The 13,999-nt window shown below is 50.4% G+C and overlaps 1 protein-coding gene across 1 annotated transcript; it reads left to right on the top strand.

Moving 5' to 3' along the window:
• The first annotated feature begins 1,123 nt into the window (after nt 1-1,123).
• RND2 (Rho family GTPase 2) lies at nt 1,124-6,852 on the top strand. Its single transcript, XM_016150951.2, has 5 exons — nt 1,124-1,326; nt 1,796-1,883; nt 2,669-2,778; nt 3,490-3,624; nt 3,850-6,852. The coding sequence occupies exons 1-5, from the start codon at nt 1,225-1,227 to the stop codon at nt 4,102-4,104; spliced, it is 690 nt and encodes a 229-aa protein (XP_016006437.1). The 5' UTR covers nt 1,124-1,224; the 3' UTR covers nt 4,105-6,852.
• The last annotated feature ends 7,147 nt before the right edge of the window (nt 6,853-13,999 follow it).

Below are 13,999 nucleotides of genomic sequence, written 5' to 3' on the forward strand. Positions count from 1 at the left end.
TGAAGGACGATCCCAAAACTTGAGCTGACATCAGATTTGGGGACCAGCCACCTGTGGACTGGAACCCAACCAAGTTGTTCTTCAGGCTCTGGCTCTCCCCATGTGTGACCCATTCCGTGTAGTCTAGCACTGGCAAACTTGAAGCAGAGAGATCGAGTCTTTAAAGTTTCCATCTGATTTTGTTGGTTAAAGTTCTGTGCCTCAGTTTTCCTTTCTGTAAAATGGAAATGATGATGTCGCTTGGCGAAGTGTAAAGAAAATTAAATCACGTAACTTCGATTTAAAGAAGAGTTTTTAAAAGATGCCATGCCAATGCAAATCATTGATTCCGAATCAAGCCTGAAATGACTTTGGAGCTTGTCTCTGGCTCCAGCTGTCACTCTGGGCAGTTCTACCTGCCTCTTTTTCCTCCCCATCTCCGTCTCCCCAAAGTATCCACCAGAAGACGCAGCTCTCCCAAAACTTTTCGCCCTGCTTTTGGCTGGAGAAACTCATTCCTGCTTCCCTGCTAATCCGAGCCCGTCGTTAAGTCACCAAGCCCCACACTAGGCCTTCCGTTGCCATGGGGACAGAAAGCCTTGACGTAACCATTGTACTGGTGGGTGTGTTGGAGTCCATACTCTTTCCCCAAGACTCCCTGCCGGGACAGGAGAGTGAAGGAGGGAGGCCGAACCCAAAAGACTCCCTTCCCTCCTTCATCTAACATATTGCAGCACCGCCTGTTCAAGAAGTGGATGATTTCCCCCGCGCGTGTCCGCACTAGCACACTGGCGTGCACGCGCGAGCACGCAGAAGGCCCGAGCCTCGTGCGTATGCTGATCCTACCCTACCCCTCAAAACTTCGCCCGAGCTCTGCCCCATCCCCATTCCCAAGGAAGTCAAATCAGTCAAATAGCCCGGCTCGGCCCGCCCCCAAACTCCAAGGGCCCATTAGATCACACCAGGCGCGCTAGAGCCCTGATCCCCGGACTAGGTTTCCCCGAGCCCCGCCCAGCTCCTCTGGGCCCCGCCCCCCGAGTGAGCGGGCGGGAGGCGGGGCCGGGGGCGCGGCCGCCGGGTTGGGGGCGGGGCGGATGGGGGGGCCGCGGCCCCGGGCGGGGGCTCGGCGCGGGCCCGCGAGATGCCGGTGTCGGCGGCCCGAGCGGCTGCAGCTGCAGCGGCTGGGGAGGCTGCAGCGGGGCCCGGGAGGGGGACTGCGCGGGGGGCCGGCGCATAGCCTGGACCATGGAGGGGCAGAGCGGCCGCTGCAAGATCGTAGTGGTGGGGGACGCGGAGTGCGGCAAGACGGCACTGCTGCAGGTGTTCGCCAAGGACGCCTATCCCGGGGTGAGGGACCGGCGTCTTGGGAGGGGGTAACTGAGGCTGCGGGGGCGGGTGACTGGGGCCCCAGGGACGGATGGAAATGGGTGCTGGGGTAATCAGGGGAAAGAGGGGCTCGGAGGAGCTGGGGTGGTGTTAGGGGCTCTGGAAAGACTGCAGAGGATTGGGGTGGGAGGAATTGGGGATCAGGGTGAGATGAATGGGGTTTGAGAGAAGCAGAGGATCCCGAGGGGGGCGCTAAGGGAATGTCGGGGGTCTTGAGCGTCGTAGAGGAGAAGGACTAGGGGCTGAAAAAACTGGGAGGGGGTCTGGGAACCTAGCAGAGATTCCCTGAAGCAGCCACTCCTGGGATCTCCCCTTTGCCCAACACCAAACCAACTTGTGTACAGGGGCTGGGCTGGTCAGGGTGTGGGAGTGAGGAGGGGATTTGGGGTGAGGACTGGAGAATTTCATCTTGACCCATCCCTCTTTGCAGAGTTATGTCCCCACCGTGTTTGAGAACTACACTGCGAGCTTTGAGATCGACAAGCGCCGCATTGAGCTCAACATGTGGGACACTTCAGGTAGCCAAGTCCCTGGGGTCACCCCGACTATCAAGACCCCTACCTTGGTATTGCCCTTGGCTAGACCCTTAGGTTCCACGTCAGCTCAGCCCATCCATTCAATTCTAGGAGGGAGGGAAATCAATTTTCTGCCTAAAGCCAGGGAAACTGAGGCAGAGCTTGCTGACAAACATAGAAACCATGTCCAGTATCCAATCCTCTCTGGACTCTGCCTACCTGGGAAAGTTGGGAAGGAATGATTTTTTTCGTTTGGAAACATGTTTTTTAGGAGATAGGACTGGGTTTAGAAAAGCCATTTAGAATTTCTTCCGGAACTGCTTTGGGTTTGGGAACTGCTTTTATAGACTGAACTATAGAAATCTGAGATCAAGTCCCAAGAGGATGGGAGAACTCTCCCTTCTCCAAAAAGGAGGAGGGTTTTTATTTTTATCCTGGTCCTCTGGAGGGCTTTAGAAGATGTCTGTCAAAGCCCAGAAAGCACATGCAAAATTTTGTGAGAATGTCGACAAATTTCATGAGCTTCTCAGACTCAGAAAAGATTAAGAATGATTACGTTTAGAGAAACCCCTAGGGAAGTGGAGAGCTGTTTTCTCACATGTAACCTACCCTCCGCCTCCCCCCACCTTAGAGAAACACAGACTCCTTGATGAGTATTAATAACTGCTCTTTTCCATTCTCTACTCCTGACATCCCTTAGCCAGTATTGCTAAGGTCTCTCATTCTATTCCAAGTGTTGCATCCACCCAGGACTCTCATCTGTCCCTTCTCGCCCTGTCTTTTCTCAGGTTCCTCTTACTATGATAACGTGCGGCCCCTGGCCTATCCCGATTCAGATGCTGTACTCATCTGCTTCGACATTAGCCGACCAGAAACACTGGACAGTGTCCTCAAGAAGGTGGGAGCCTGAGGAAACAGGAAGCTAGACTCAGAAGGACCAGAAACCGTGATCCTGAGACAATATAAGCCATGGGCTGGGAGTGTATGAAGTTCTCATCCTCCTCCACCCCCCTTTCCTGGAAATTAGTCCTCAGAGCTGGATAGGGAGGGCATCTGGAGGTGCTGAGGCAGAGTAGGGAGAGGTACTCAAGGGATTCCTTAGCCGCTCTCCCATCTCCTTGGGCATGGGAGCCCCATATATGGACAGGATGGGAATGCTGCTTTTGGAATTCAGGAAAGCCCTGTGGTGTCCTCTCCAGGCCCCTATTTCCATGAGAAAAGCCCATGGTGAAAGGATAGAAGTCAGCTAAGGCAGCCCCAGTTCCCAGATGGGGGAGGGGAGGGCAAGATTGGTCTGTTCCCAGGAACAAATTTGGGACAGGAAATGTTTTAGGCTGGCACATGCTTCATGGCCCCTCAGGTAGAAGAAGGGCCTCCAACCCTACAGCCCCACTCCAGCCTTCAGCTCCTTCCCGTTCCACACCCCATCCTGCTTTCAGCCCAAGCCCACCAGTCCCACCTCCTTGCTAACATGGGAGAGTCCATAGGGGTACATGGCTTTCACTTGTTATGAGGAAGGATGTCCTCCTGGCATGGAGCACGATTCACCTGTACCTTCTTCGTTCCCTCTGTAACTCTATTTTCTTCTCTATTTTCTTCCCTGAAATAGTGGCAAGGGGAGACTCAGGAGTTTTGCCCCAATGCCAAAGTTGTGCTGGTTGGCTGTAAACTGGACATGCGGACTGACCTGGCCACACTGAGGGAGCTGTCCAAGCAGAGACTTATCCCTGTTACACATGAGCAGGTAGGACCCTTGACCTCTGACCTAGTCCTGGCCTGGACCTCCCACCTCTGACCTTCTCAATCTCTTATTTTAAAACACCCTACTTTGTTCACCCCTTGCCCTGGCCTCTGACCTCTGACCTGACCTCTGGCCTCTGACCCTTGACCCTCTCCTCCAGCCTCCATGCTCCTTACCAGAGCTGCAGGCCAGGCCCCGTAACCTCCTCCATGCACTCCATCCTTCCAGGGTACTGTGCTGGCCAAGCAGGTGGGGGCCGTGTCCTACGTGGAGTGTTCCTCCAGGTCCTCTGAGCGCAGCGTCAGGGATGTTTTCCACGTGGCCACAGTGGCCTCCCTTGGCCGTGGCACCAGGCAGCTTCGCCGTACTGATTCACGCCGGGGACTGCAGCGATCTTCTCAGCTGGCAGGACGGCCAGACCGGGGCAACGGGAATGAAGGCGAGATACACAAGGATCGAGCCAAGAGCTGCAATCTCATGTGAGGGGCCGGGGTGGGGCAGTGTCAAGAGAGGTGGCAAAGGGTACAGTTGTTCCCCAGCCTGCACTCAGGCTTCCTGACTTTGGCTAGGACTTCAGGGCAGGCTAAGTGAGCAGTTCTCCTGAGCAAGGGAGCCAGAGGCAGAGGGTGCCACCATTCCCCACATTCTCATCCCCTTCTTCTCGACAGGAAGTCGAGGGAGCTAGCAGGACAGGCATCTAGGCCTGGAGCTGGGATGGGGCACGGGGGTTAGGGAAGCTGGCATCAAGCAGTGACCTTGGTTGAGTCTCAGTATATGAATGATGCCTTCTTTTCCCACCTCCAGTCCCATATCCTGGCCCTGGCTTCTTTCCCTAAGGAAAGTATCCATTTCATGATCTTCCCTCTACTCTCACTTCTACAGCTGTTCTCACTCCTTCTAACCTCTAGGCAACATGCACTAAATTAAAAAGCAAGTTGAGAATCCCCTCCCCCCCACTTGCCCACTGGTCCTAGCTCCTCCCCCTCCATTCCTCCAACAGTCCCCAAATAAAGCCCATGTCCATGGAAAACGGCTGTGGCTTTAGTTTTGTTGCTTTCTAAAAAAAAAAAAGAAAAAGAAAAAAAGTCTACCAATTTCTAGCAGTAGGAGGGAAAGTTAGACTTCTGGAAGAACTTTCCTGTCTATGGTTACAGAAGTAGCAGAGGGGAAAGTCGCAGGTTGGGTCAGCAGTGTCCTTTTAAGAGCTACAGGAGGGGGAGTGGGAATTTTCATCTCAGTTCATGAGCCAGACAATCCTAAGGCCATTAGGGGGTTTTTACGTGGACTGATGTGCTATTCATTACTCAGTCCAGTTGGGGTCCTCCGCTAGTGTGGAAGGGGTCTGCTGAAGTGGTCCAGGACCCTTGTTCACTGTCCTGGCAGTTGTAGGGGTAGGGAGGGCATCAAAAGCTTCCACGTTGAGAAGCTGACCCTGGGCAGAGTAAAATTTCCCAGGGGGACAGAGGTTTGATTCTGAGGCCTTACCCTCTTTCCATACTGAGCTTCTTGATCATTTGAGGGGAGCATCAGCTGAGTTTAGGGTCACACCACCACCCCCACCTCTTAAAGAAGGAAAGCTGGCAGAGGGGCCGGCTGGAGCACTTGTTGTCAGGAAAGACAGTGCTGGTCTGTTTTCTCTGGAGTCTGGTTTCACATTGTCCTGTATTCCCTCCCTGGCTCTGATCCCACTGGCCTCTTTTCGGTGACATTCTCCCCCAGGAACCATCCCTGGCTCTCCCCTCCCCCAGCTCCAGCCAGTTCTTCCAGAAACACTCTGGGAGGGAACACAGACCTTACCCTCCTATCTGCTGGGATCCCCCCTAATTCACAGCCCATCCCTCCCCCATCCATTCAGTAAATATGTACTGAGCACCAACTGTGTGCCAGACACTGGCTTAGGAGACTGAAAGAACCAGTATCTCTGCTCTGGAGGCCAGCCCAGCAGCGAACAGAAGTACTGCAGGTGTGACAGTGTTTTGGCTGTGGGAGTTCCTTACAGCCTCCGGAGCCAGTCCTCTGAGCTAGGTCCCGAGGGTTGAGGGTTGAAGAGGAGTGTGCCAGGCAGGGAAAGGGTAAGAAAGGCACTCTGAACAAGAGGGTACAGCATGTGCAGACACATGGAGATGAGAAAGAAGATGGCACGGTTGGGGCTGCCATGGCTAGAAGGGCAGAAGACAAAGCCGGGAAGGTATATCGGGGCCACTGCAGGGTCCACAAAGGACCCAGGACCTCATTCCGAGGATGTGAGGAGGCATTAGGGATTTCAAGTGGAGAATGAAGTAACCAGATTTGGGTTTTGGATAGAAGGTTATCTGAATGAGGTGATGGGGGCCTGGGGATTTGACTCTGAGATGTGTCATTTAAAATAGCTCTCCTTTCCCTATGCCAGGGCCCAGCCTTGAAATCAAAGGAAACTCCCACCCTCTCCTGGCTCGTCAGATGCCCATTTCCCTCCCTGCCTCTCCTACAGGACCCTGTCCTGGTCCATCTCAGCCAATCTTCTCAAGAATTCTGGGATAGCTTCAAGGGCACAGGGTACCCCACACTCTCAAACTAAGACCTGTTTAGAGGCTGACTTTGAGATCCTCCTCAAGGAGCCTAAGTCCTGGATTGGGGGTGCTGGAAAAGGCTGGGGCTTCCAGGCCCACCTCTCAGTCTGGTCCCAAAGAACTGACCCTCCCCACACAGGGACCTGCTGTACCATCAACTTGGGACATGGGGCCTTGTGGCTTCTCTTTTCTACTTCGGACCTTAGTACAAAGCAGGCTCAAGCCTGTGGCCGCCGAAGTGCAGTCTGTGCCCCTCTCTTCTCCCAACCTCCCTCTCTCCCGTTGCGCTCAGGGAATGCAAACACATTTCAATATCCGCCTAAAGCAAATATAATTAGGAAGATAAATCAGCTGTAGGAGCCCCCAAAGTTTAATACATTTCCAATACCACTGGCAACAGATTTCGGTCCCTTCTGCAGGTCTGGGTTGCCAGACGGTTTATTTTAGGTAGGGGACCATGCCTCTGGGCTCAGGAGCCCAATAGGTGGGAGGAGGGAATGGAGCTGTTGTTCCTTGATCTTCAAAGGCCTCTGCAGGCTGGGGAGAGGGGACCTATCCCCCACTCCCACCCCAGATGCAGAGTCAGACTAGGGTGCCTCCCCTGCAGCTGTTTCCCCCACAAATTAGACTCCGGTTTGGGAAACAATGTAGCCTCGTTAATCATTTAATGAAATAAACAACTAATCACTCTGTGATGCTTACAGTGTTTCTTAACCTCAGCAATCAGCAGGCCCAGGAGGAGGAGGGGGAAGGTTGGGATGGGGCCAGGGCAGGGGCAGAGATTTGGTCTAACCTCCAAATGCTTCAGCTGACAGAGGGTCATCTTCTTTGTGACTCCAGCCTTCTCAGGAGGGAGAGTCATGAAAAGAGCTTGAGATTTGGAGGCAGAAATTTGAGTGCCTGGGTTCCAGCTCTGCCCCTTCCTCCCTGGCAAGCCTTTGGTGAGATCCCGCACCTGTATGAACCTCAGTTTTCACACCTGGAAAAGGGAGCCGATCACCACATCTACTTCATTGTGTTGTTGAGGAAGTTTCAGAGAGGAGAAAAGATGTAGAATAGCTGTTTGACCCCTTAAAGGGGGCTGAGCTGATGTCAACCTTTATTTTTTACAACTTAGACATCCAGTTCTGAGCTGGGCCTGAAGGAATCAGGATCTTGGAGGGGGCTTCTTGTGCTGGGGCTATAAAGGCTGGAGGAAGGCCGAAACACAGAAAGGAGAGATTTCTATGTCTTGTTCCCACACCTATCCCCAGGGCTAGAGAGCTTTAGTGACTCCTCTTAAGTCTCAGTGCCTTTGGTCCCCATTCTTCTGAACTCTCCCATTACCTTTTCTGAAGTCTCTGGGTGAAGACCCCATGCTGCCATAGTGACCCCACCCCAGATACACTCAAACTGGTCCCGAAGGTCTGAAGGAGGTGGGTCATGTCCCCGAGGTTGCCAGGGGACACCAGCAATCCTGGCATAGCTCTCTCCACCAACCCCACACTCTCTTCCCCAGGAAAGGGGTTCAGCTCTTATGCAGTATCCCCCCTTTCCTCCCTAACAACAAAGGAGTTTTTTCTACACACTGCAGCCCCTCCGCTGCCTTCCCCTACCAGCTGGGTTCCCAGGTCTCTCTTCATCTCTAGTCAATCTTCTACTCCCTCTTGTCAAGGTTGGGGGTGAGAGTCAGAGAGAGGGAGGCTCCAGGTCCAGGCGGGTGGGGTGAGTCCCAAGCGGCTACCTCCCAGCAGCCAGAGAGACAAGAGGGACACATACATAAGTGCTCCTCCCTCCCAGGAAAATGCCTCCTCTGCTGTTGACTCCTAAATAACAGATGTCTGTCTGCATATTAATGAGATTGGACGAATAATTGGTGAGTTTTTCATTCAGTGTCAGAACGAACCCGGAGGCCTTATGTTCATGAACACAGACACCCACTCACAAACACCCCCCCTCTCCACTCTCCTCTTTCCCCAGAGCACAATAAGAAAGACGCAGATGCTGGCAAGCTTGACCCACAGAGTGGAGGGGCAGACGGAGCTGGGAGGGGGTGTCAGCAGGAGGGACAACTCCAAGGGCTGGGGCTGGGGTTGTTAGGTTTCTCCCTCTTGATTGCCATCTCCCCAGCCCCCCAGGGACAAAGCTTGCATTTGTGAGATTTTACCACGTGCAGAAGGGGCCCGGAATAAGGTGGGAACCAAAGGGTAGAGAGGATTGTGAAGAGAGGCAGGCGCTGCCTGGGGGGTTAGGGAGCAGGCAACAAAGCCAGGCTTCTTACCTTGCTTTAGCCCCTGCTCCAGGCTGTGAGACGGAAGAACTGAGGTTTTAGGGTCAGCTGGGTGCTCTTGAGCAAGTTACCCAACCTCTCTGAGCCTCTCACTCTTCTTGTCTCTAAGAACAACTACCTTGCAAGATTGAAAAGATGAAATGAGATGGTGTCATGTGTCCATTAGTGCTTGGTTTATAATAGCCCCCAACACATATTCGTTCTGTCCCCACTTATCCCCAAAACATACCAAGACAGTTTCAAAATTGCTGCCTTTCCTGCCAGACCCACCTTTGTTAGGGCAGGGATTAATTGGAAGTTTAGTAATTATCCTAGCTCCCTGGAAACTGAGAAGAAAAGATAGAGGGGCAGAAACAGAGAAAGAGGAGATTAGATAGACACAGGAGAGAAAACAGGGAAACCAAAGCCTGGAATAGCAGGAAAAGAGACCACAGAGATAAAAAAACAAACAAAAACAAAAAACAAACAAAAACAAAAACAAAAAACCCTGAGCCAGCAGGAAATGGAGAAGAAATTGCAGGCAAGTAGATCAGGCCCTGGAATGAGAGCGTAGAATCTAGACTGTAGGTCCTAGAAGCCCCAGTTCTGCCATGAACTCGCTGTTGGACCTTAGCAAGTCTCATCCCCCCCTCTTAAGCATCTCAGTCTCCTCATCTGTAAATGTGGTTGGTTTGTTCTCTAAGGTCCCTTCTCATTGTGTGAGAACAAGAGCTCTAGTGGCCTGGGGGAGGGCAGGAGAAGGGAGGTGGGCTTGTGGCCCCCACCAACACACCCTATGGCCCATCAGTCACTCTTGCTCTGTCTCCTCTTCCCCTTGGTAAATGGATCTGCTGCACCAGCAAACAACTGTCCATTGTGTCCTAATAAGGGACGAGCAGGGAAAACCAATCACTTATAATGCAAATGAGAGGCGGCTGCAGCCTCCTCCTTTCACTGAGTGCCTCTCTTCTGCCCAGACCCCAGCGCTGCCCCAGTTGGGCCTTTCTCCCTAGCCCCAGTTCCCATCTGGTCCTGGAGGTGGGGAGAGGGGGGAGGGAGACCCAGACTGGCCTTCCCATTGTCACTCATGGCCACTCCCTGCAAGGAGCCTCAATTCTCACAGCCTTGAGAGACCCAGCTTCTCTCCTCACTCCCAGGGCAGCTCAGGTTTTGTTTTTAATAGAGGTGAAATTCACATACCTGAAAATTAGCCATTTTAAGGACAATTCTGTGACATTTCGTGCATTCACAATGTGGTGCAACCGCCACCTCTCTCTGCCCATATCTGTCCCTGACAGACAGCCTCCAGGGAAGCCAAAGCGTCAAGACATAAGGGAGGCTGGTGTTGGGCTAATGGCTGAGAAAAGTCCAGAGCTGGGGTGAAGACAATTCAGGATGGAGACAGAAAGGAGAGATCATCACTGCCTCCTCCAGCACAGCCCTGGGGCCGTAGTTTTAGGAAATGGCCTCTCAAATTCCTATGGAGTTTTTTGTTTTTGTTTTTGTTTTTGTTTTTTGTTTGTTTTTTTAATTTCTCTGGTTAGAAAGTGGATCTTGGTTTCCAGGGCTTTCAGAGCCTTGTGGGCTTGGGGATGATCCCACCAAGGGCTTTCCTTGGCAGCTGCAAAGGGCCCCTAGACAGCCCTCTCAAGCCCTATGCTTACGGGAGAGACCTCCCTTCACCAGGCCCCAGGGGCAGGCTTCACCAAGGGAACATTTTCTACCCACTTGGCACTAGTTTATTCCAGAGTCCTTCAGTTTAATAGCTGGAAAGACCCACATAAATTGTAATCTCAGCTTCTCTTGCTAATATACACTACCATTTGGTTTTATGTCATTTTCAGGAGAAGATGACAAACATCTGCTTACCTGTGTGTCTGTGTTACCTTTGGATTCACCTTTTTTTCCTTTCCCTAATCTAGGACATGTGGTAATGCTTTAAAATAAACCTCTTCTGGAACTAACCAGTGCAAACTGCATCAGTATTACAGAAAAAAAAAATCTTTTACAGGACACAAACTTTTTTTATTTTTATTTTTTATTAAGCAAAGTACGCTTGGAATTAAGTCCAAGTGTTATGGTTAGAGCGATCCATCATTGGGCCATGGTTCCAAAGGCATTCCTAGGTGATCAGCAGGTGAGGTCGTTTTGATTGACACCTGGTTGCTATATAATTTTGCCTAGTGTGCATGTGCTTACCCAGAATTCAGTCTGTTATAATTCAGTTCATGAACTTCAGATATAAACATAGTATTATAATGACCTTCTGCCCAGGCATCTGTGGCCAGATCAGGCCAGCTAAGACTATGACCCTCCTGTCCTTTGTCTCTGGGGACACAAAAGGGATTCCCTAACTACCAATAGGGTGTTCTTTGGGTGGTCTCTGGGCTGGGCCCCTATTCCTTTGTTCCCCTGTCCCTCATGTCTGACTAGCTACCTAACACAAGTGGGCAGCTCAATAGAGAATCAAGTGCCACAAACTTTATCTTTTCCAGTCCCTACCCTGCTCAACTGGAGTCCATACTCCCTCTCCCCCAGACAAAACACAGACCAGACAATATAATGAGGGTATTTCCATCTGTGGCCTAATGAATAGGGATTCCTGGGCTAATTAGCTCTAGGTCTGCCACCAGTTCACTGGGTGACCTTTGGCAAGGCCCTGGTCCTCAGTTTTATCACCTAGGAAGTAGAGATAACAATCTTTACCCTAGTCATCTCCCAGGGAACAAGTGAGAAGAAAGAAATAATGGTTGTGTCGGTGCTTTGAACTTGCAGAGATTATCCTGAACATCATAATTATTTCCCCAGTGGTGTCCGCAGCAGTTTATCTGTCTTGAGTAAGCAGCCTGGAGGCCTCGCTGGAGGGGTGCATGGATAGGAGAAACTGGCATTCTGGCTTAAGTGAGTGTTGTTCCCATTAGTCACAAAGGCATAGGCTTCATAATAGGCAAAAGAGAATCAAGGAGGAAATCTGTAGGTGTGGGCTTGAAAGAAGAAGAGTGGTTCTTGGACATTTAGATCTCATGTTGTTTGTAGAGTAAATTGGGGTCCTAGAAAAATGAGTGGGAGGAACCGCATGGAATTAGTACTCCCAGTGACAGAATGTGGGTAGTTTTCCAGGGACCAAAATTTTTGAAGGTAGGGCCAGCCCTTGGACAAACACTTAACTCAGTGAGATCATTAATTCTTTCACTTATTAATTCAGCAAATACTCATTGGGTATATGCCAGGCACACAGCTAGGTTACAACAAAGATAAAATGATACTAATCCTGCCCATAAGGACCTTCTAGTCAAATAGAGAAATAACTTATTGAAGGAAAGGGTGTCATAAATAAAGCAAAAATTCTGAGGTGTTCTGAGGTAGGCTTGGTGGAGGAGGTGGGGTGGACAGGATTCAGGACTGAGATGGTGTTGCAGGATACTCGGCAGAGAGACAGGACACTGAGGCAATAAACAGGAAGTAGTGTTTACTGGTGCCAGCACTGGGCTGGCTCAGCGGAATCACATCGAAAGGCCGAGCCCAGATCACAGCAGGGCTTTTCCTTTTATACACGTCTTATATTTCTTCATATTTACAGACTTGCATGTTCTTCCTATATAAGGAAAGTATATTTTGATTGGTTGGGATAGTGAATAACTTTTAACTGTCCTAGGAAGTGGTTAGCTCAGCCTCCGCTACCACAATCCCAGAGCAGAACTGGCTCAATATAAGATACTGTTTGAGCAAAATCTGTGGGTCCTCGTATTTGTTGGTCAGCATGCCTGAAAGGGAGCAGCAGGTAAAGCATGGACAGATTGAGTTTGGGCTTGGGATGGAAGGAAGATCAGGAGAGTCTGGGTGGGTGGGTCAGAGAAACATATCTTTAGAAGACTGTCCCATCTCTTTTCTTTCTGGATCAGGTGCTCTTTCCCCCGATTCTGGCATCTGGGACTCTAAAATCTCCTGGCTTCTTTTTTCACCTGGCCAAATCCTACCCAAGCTCCAAGGGCCAGCTTTCCCAGAGGCCTCCCCATAGCAGGCAGACCATTACGTGAACCATTACTTAGATTTTCCTCATCATTCAGACTCATTTCAGGATCAGCTCCCTCTGCATCTCCCATAGCAAGCAGAACCTAACCCTACCACACAGCCTCCCCCAGAGGGCTTCTGAACCAAAGGCACAATTCTGCAAGTTTTCTTGCCTCATCCATTGAATAGTAAGCAATTTGAAGGCTAGAAATGGATCTTTTCTCCCTCCCTTCCACAACCCTAGTGTGTGCACACACATGCACACACACACTGAGGCTACCACAGAAGTGGGTACATGGTCTTTCCTCAATCCTTACCCACGTCCTAGGACACAACTTAGCTTCACACGAATCTTTGAATCAAGGCTTTGCCATCTTTTGTGTGACCTTGGGCAAGTTGCTTGACCTCTCAAGGCATCATTTTCCTCCTTTTATGTTAGGAATAGTACATGGCACTTGAGTGTAGAAAATAAGTCTTTAATGATTATTATTGTTGTTGCTCCTGAGAGCCAGCAAGATTAGATGGTCCTCAGAACCCAGGCCTGGGTTCCATTTCCCTTCCTTTCTAATTTAGTCGTCTTCTCCCACCTGCCTGTTTTGCTCTCTTCGGGTATTTCCTGTCACTGATCTGCCTGCTTTTCTCCCTCTAGGCCACCTTCTCTTCTTTCCTCAGAGAGCCGGTTGGTAGCTATCGCTGGGTAGGTTGTCTGTGCCTTGCTTTCCATCAGTCAATAAAAATAAATTACAAAATAATTTGTTTTATTTGTTCTTGTTACCTTGAGGGCTGTCTGAAATTGTCAGCTTTCTTTAGAAAGCTGAATTTGCATATCTCTATGCTGGAGTCAAAGGCTGCAGCTGTGGTTTCACTGCAATTTAAATATTAATAAAACCTCCTAAACCTCTAGCTGTCTTTTAAAGCAGTCTGGCCCTTCCTCTCCTAGGTTCCTAGTAGTCTTTGTCCTTTGTTTCTTATTTGTTTAAAGGGACATTTTAGAGTCAACTGAAGCCAGCTGCTGCAACCTTGTAGATAAGAAACACTAACCAGCCCCGTAAACCTATTTTTCTTAACAGCCCCAAGATTCACCTCTCCTGGAGACAAATAGACCACAAGTAACACTTTATACTCCTCTCACTAAGCCAGAGCTTGAACTTCAGCCTGCTTCAGAATCAGAGTGCAGGGACCTACTCAGTTTCTCATTCTGTAAACTGAGGCCCCAGTGTATACATATCTAACACGTTCCTAGATGATGTTACTGCTCCCCTTCCCCATAAGGAGACCATGGTTTGAGAATCACTGTACTGTGTTGCTTACTAAGCTGCTTTATTATTCCAGGTCCCTGAAACTAGGACCCCAAAGTTCTTGTTCTCTGGCCCACATAATATGAGAGTCTGTCCAGTTCTCTAGCCCCTCAAACCATTACTTAGATTTTCTTGATCATTTAGACTCTCCACAGGACCTGGCTGTCTCTAGTTCTCCTTAATTTTCTATTTGCCCAGATTCATTTCTTTAATTTTCTCCTTGTTATAGGCAGATTTATAGGCTGCTTGGGGGAGCTAAACATCAGGTAACA

This window comes from Rousettus aegyptiacus, unplaced genomic scaffold (genome assembly GCF_014176215.1).
Source record: "Rousettus aegyptiacus isolate mRouAeg1 unplaced genomic scaffold, mRouAeg1.p scaffold_m13_p_6, whole genome shotgun sequence".
Taxonomy (NCBI): Eukaryota; Metazoa; Chordata; class Mammalia; order Chiroptera; family Pteropodidae; genus Rousettus; species Rousettus aegyptiacus.

What these genes read in the sequence shown, in the direction of transcription:
- RND2 (XM_016150951.2), top strand. Translation starts at nt 1,225, where the DNA reads ATGGAGGGGCAGAGCGGCCGCTGCAAGATCGTAGTGGTGGGGGACGCG. An exon ending in CAACATGTGGGACACTTCAG is followed by an intron (nt 1,884 to 2,668) that starts GTAGCCAAGTCC and finishes GTCTTTTCTCAG; the next exon opens with GTTCCTCTTACTATGATAAC. An exon ending in TCCCTGTTACACATGAGCAG is followed by an intron (nt 3,625 to 3,849) that starts GTAGGACCCTTG and finishes CCATCCTTCCAG; the next exon opens with GGTACTGTGCTGGCCAAGCA.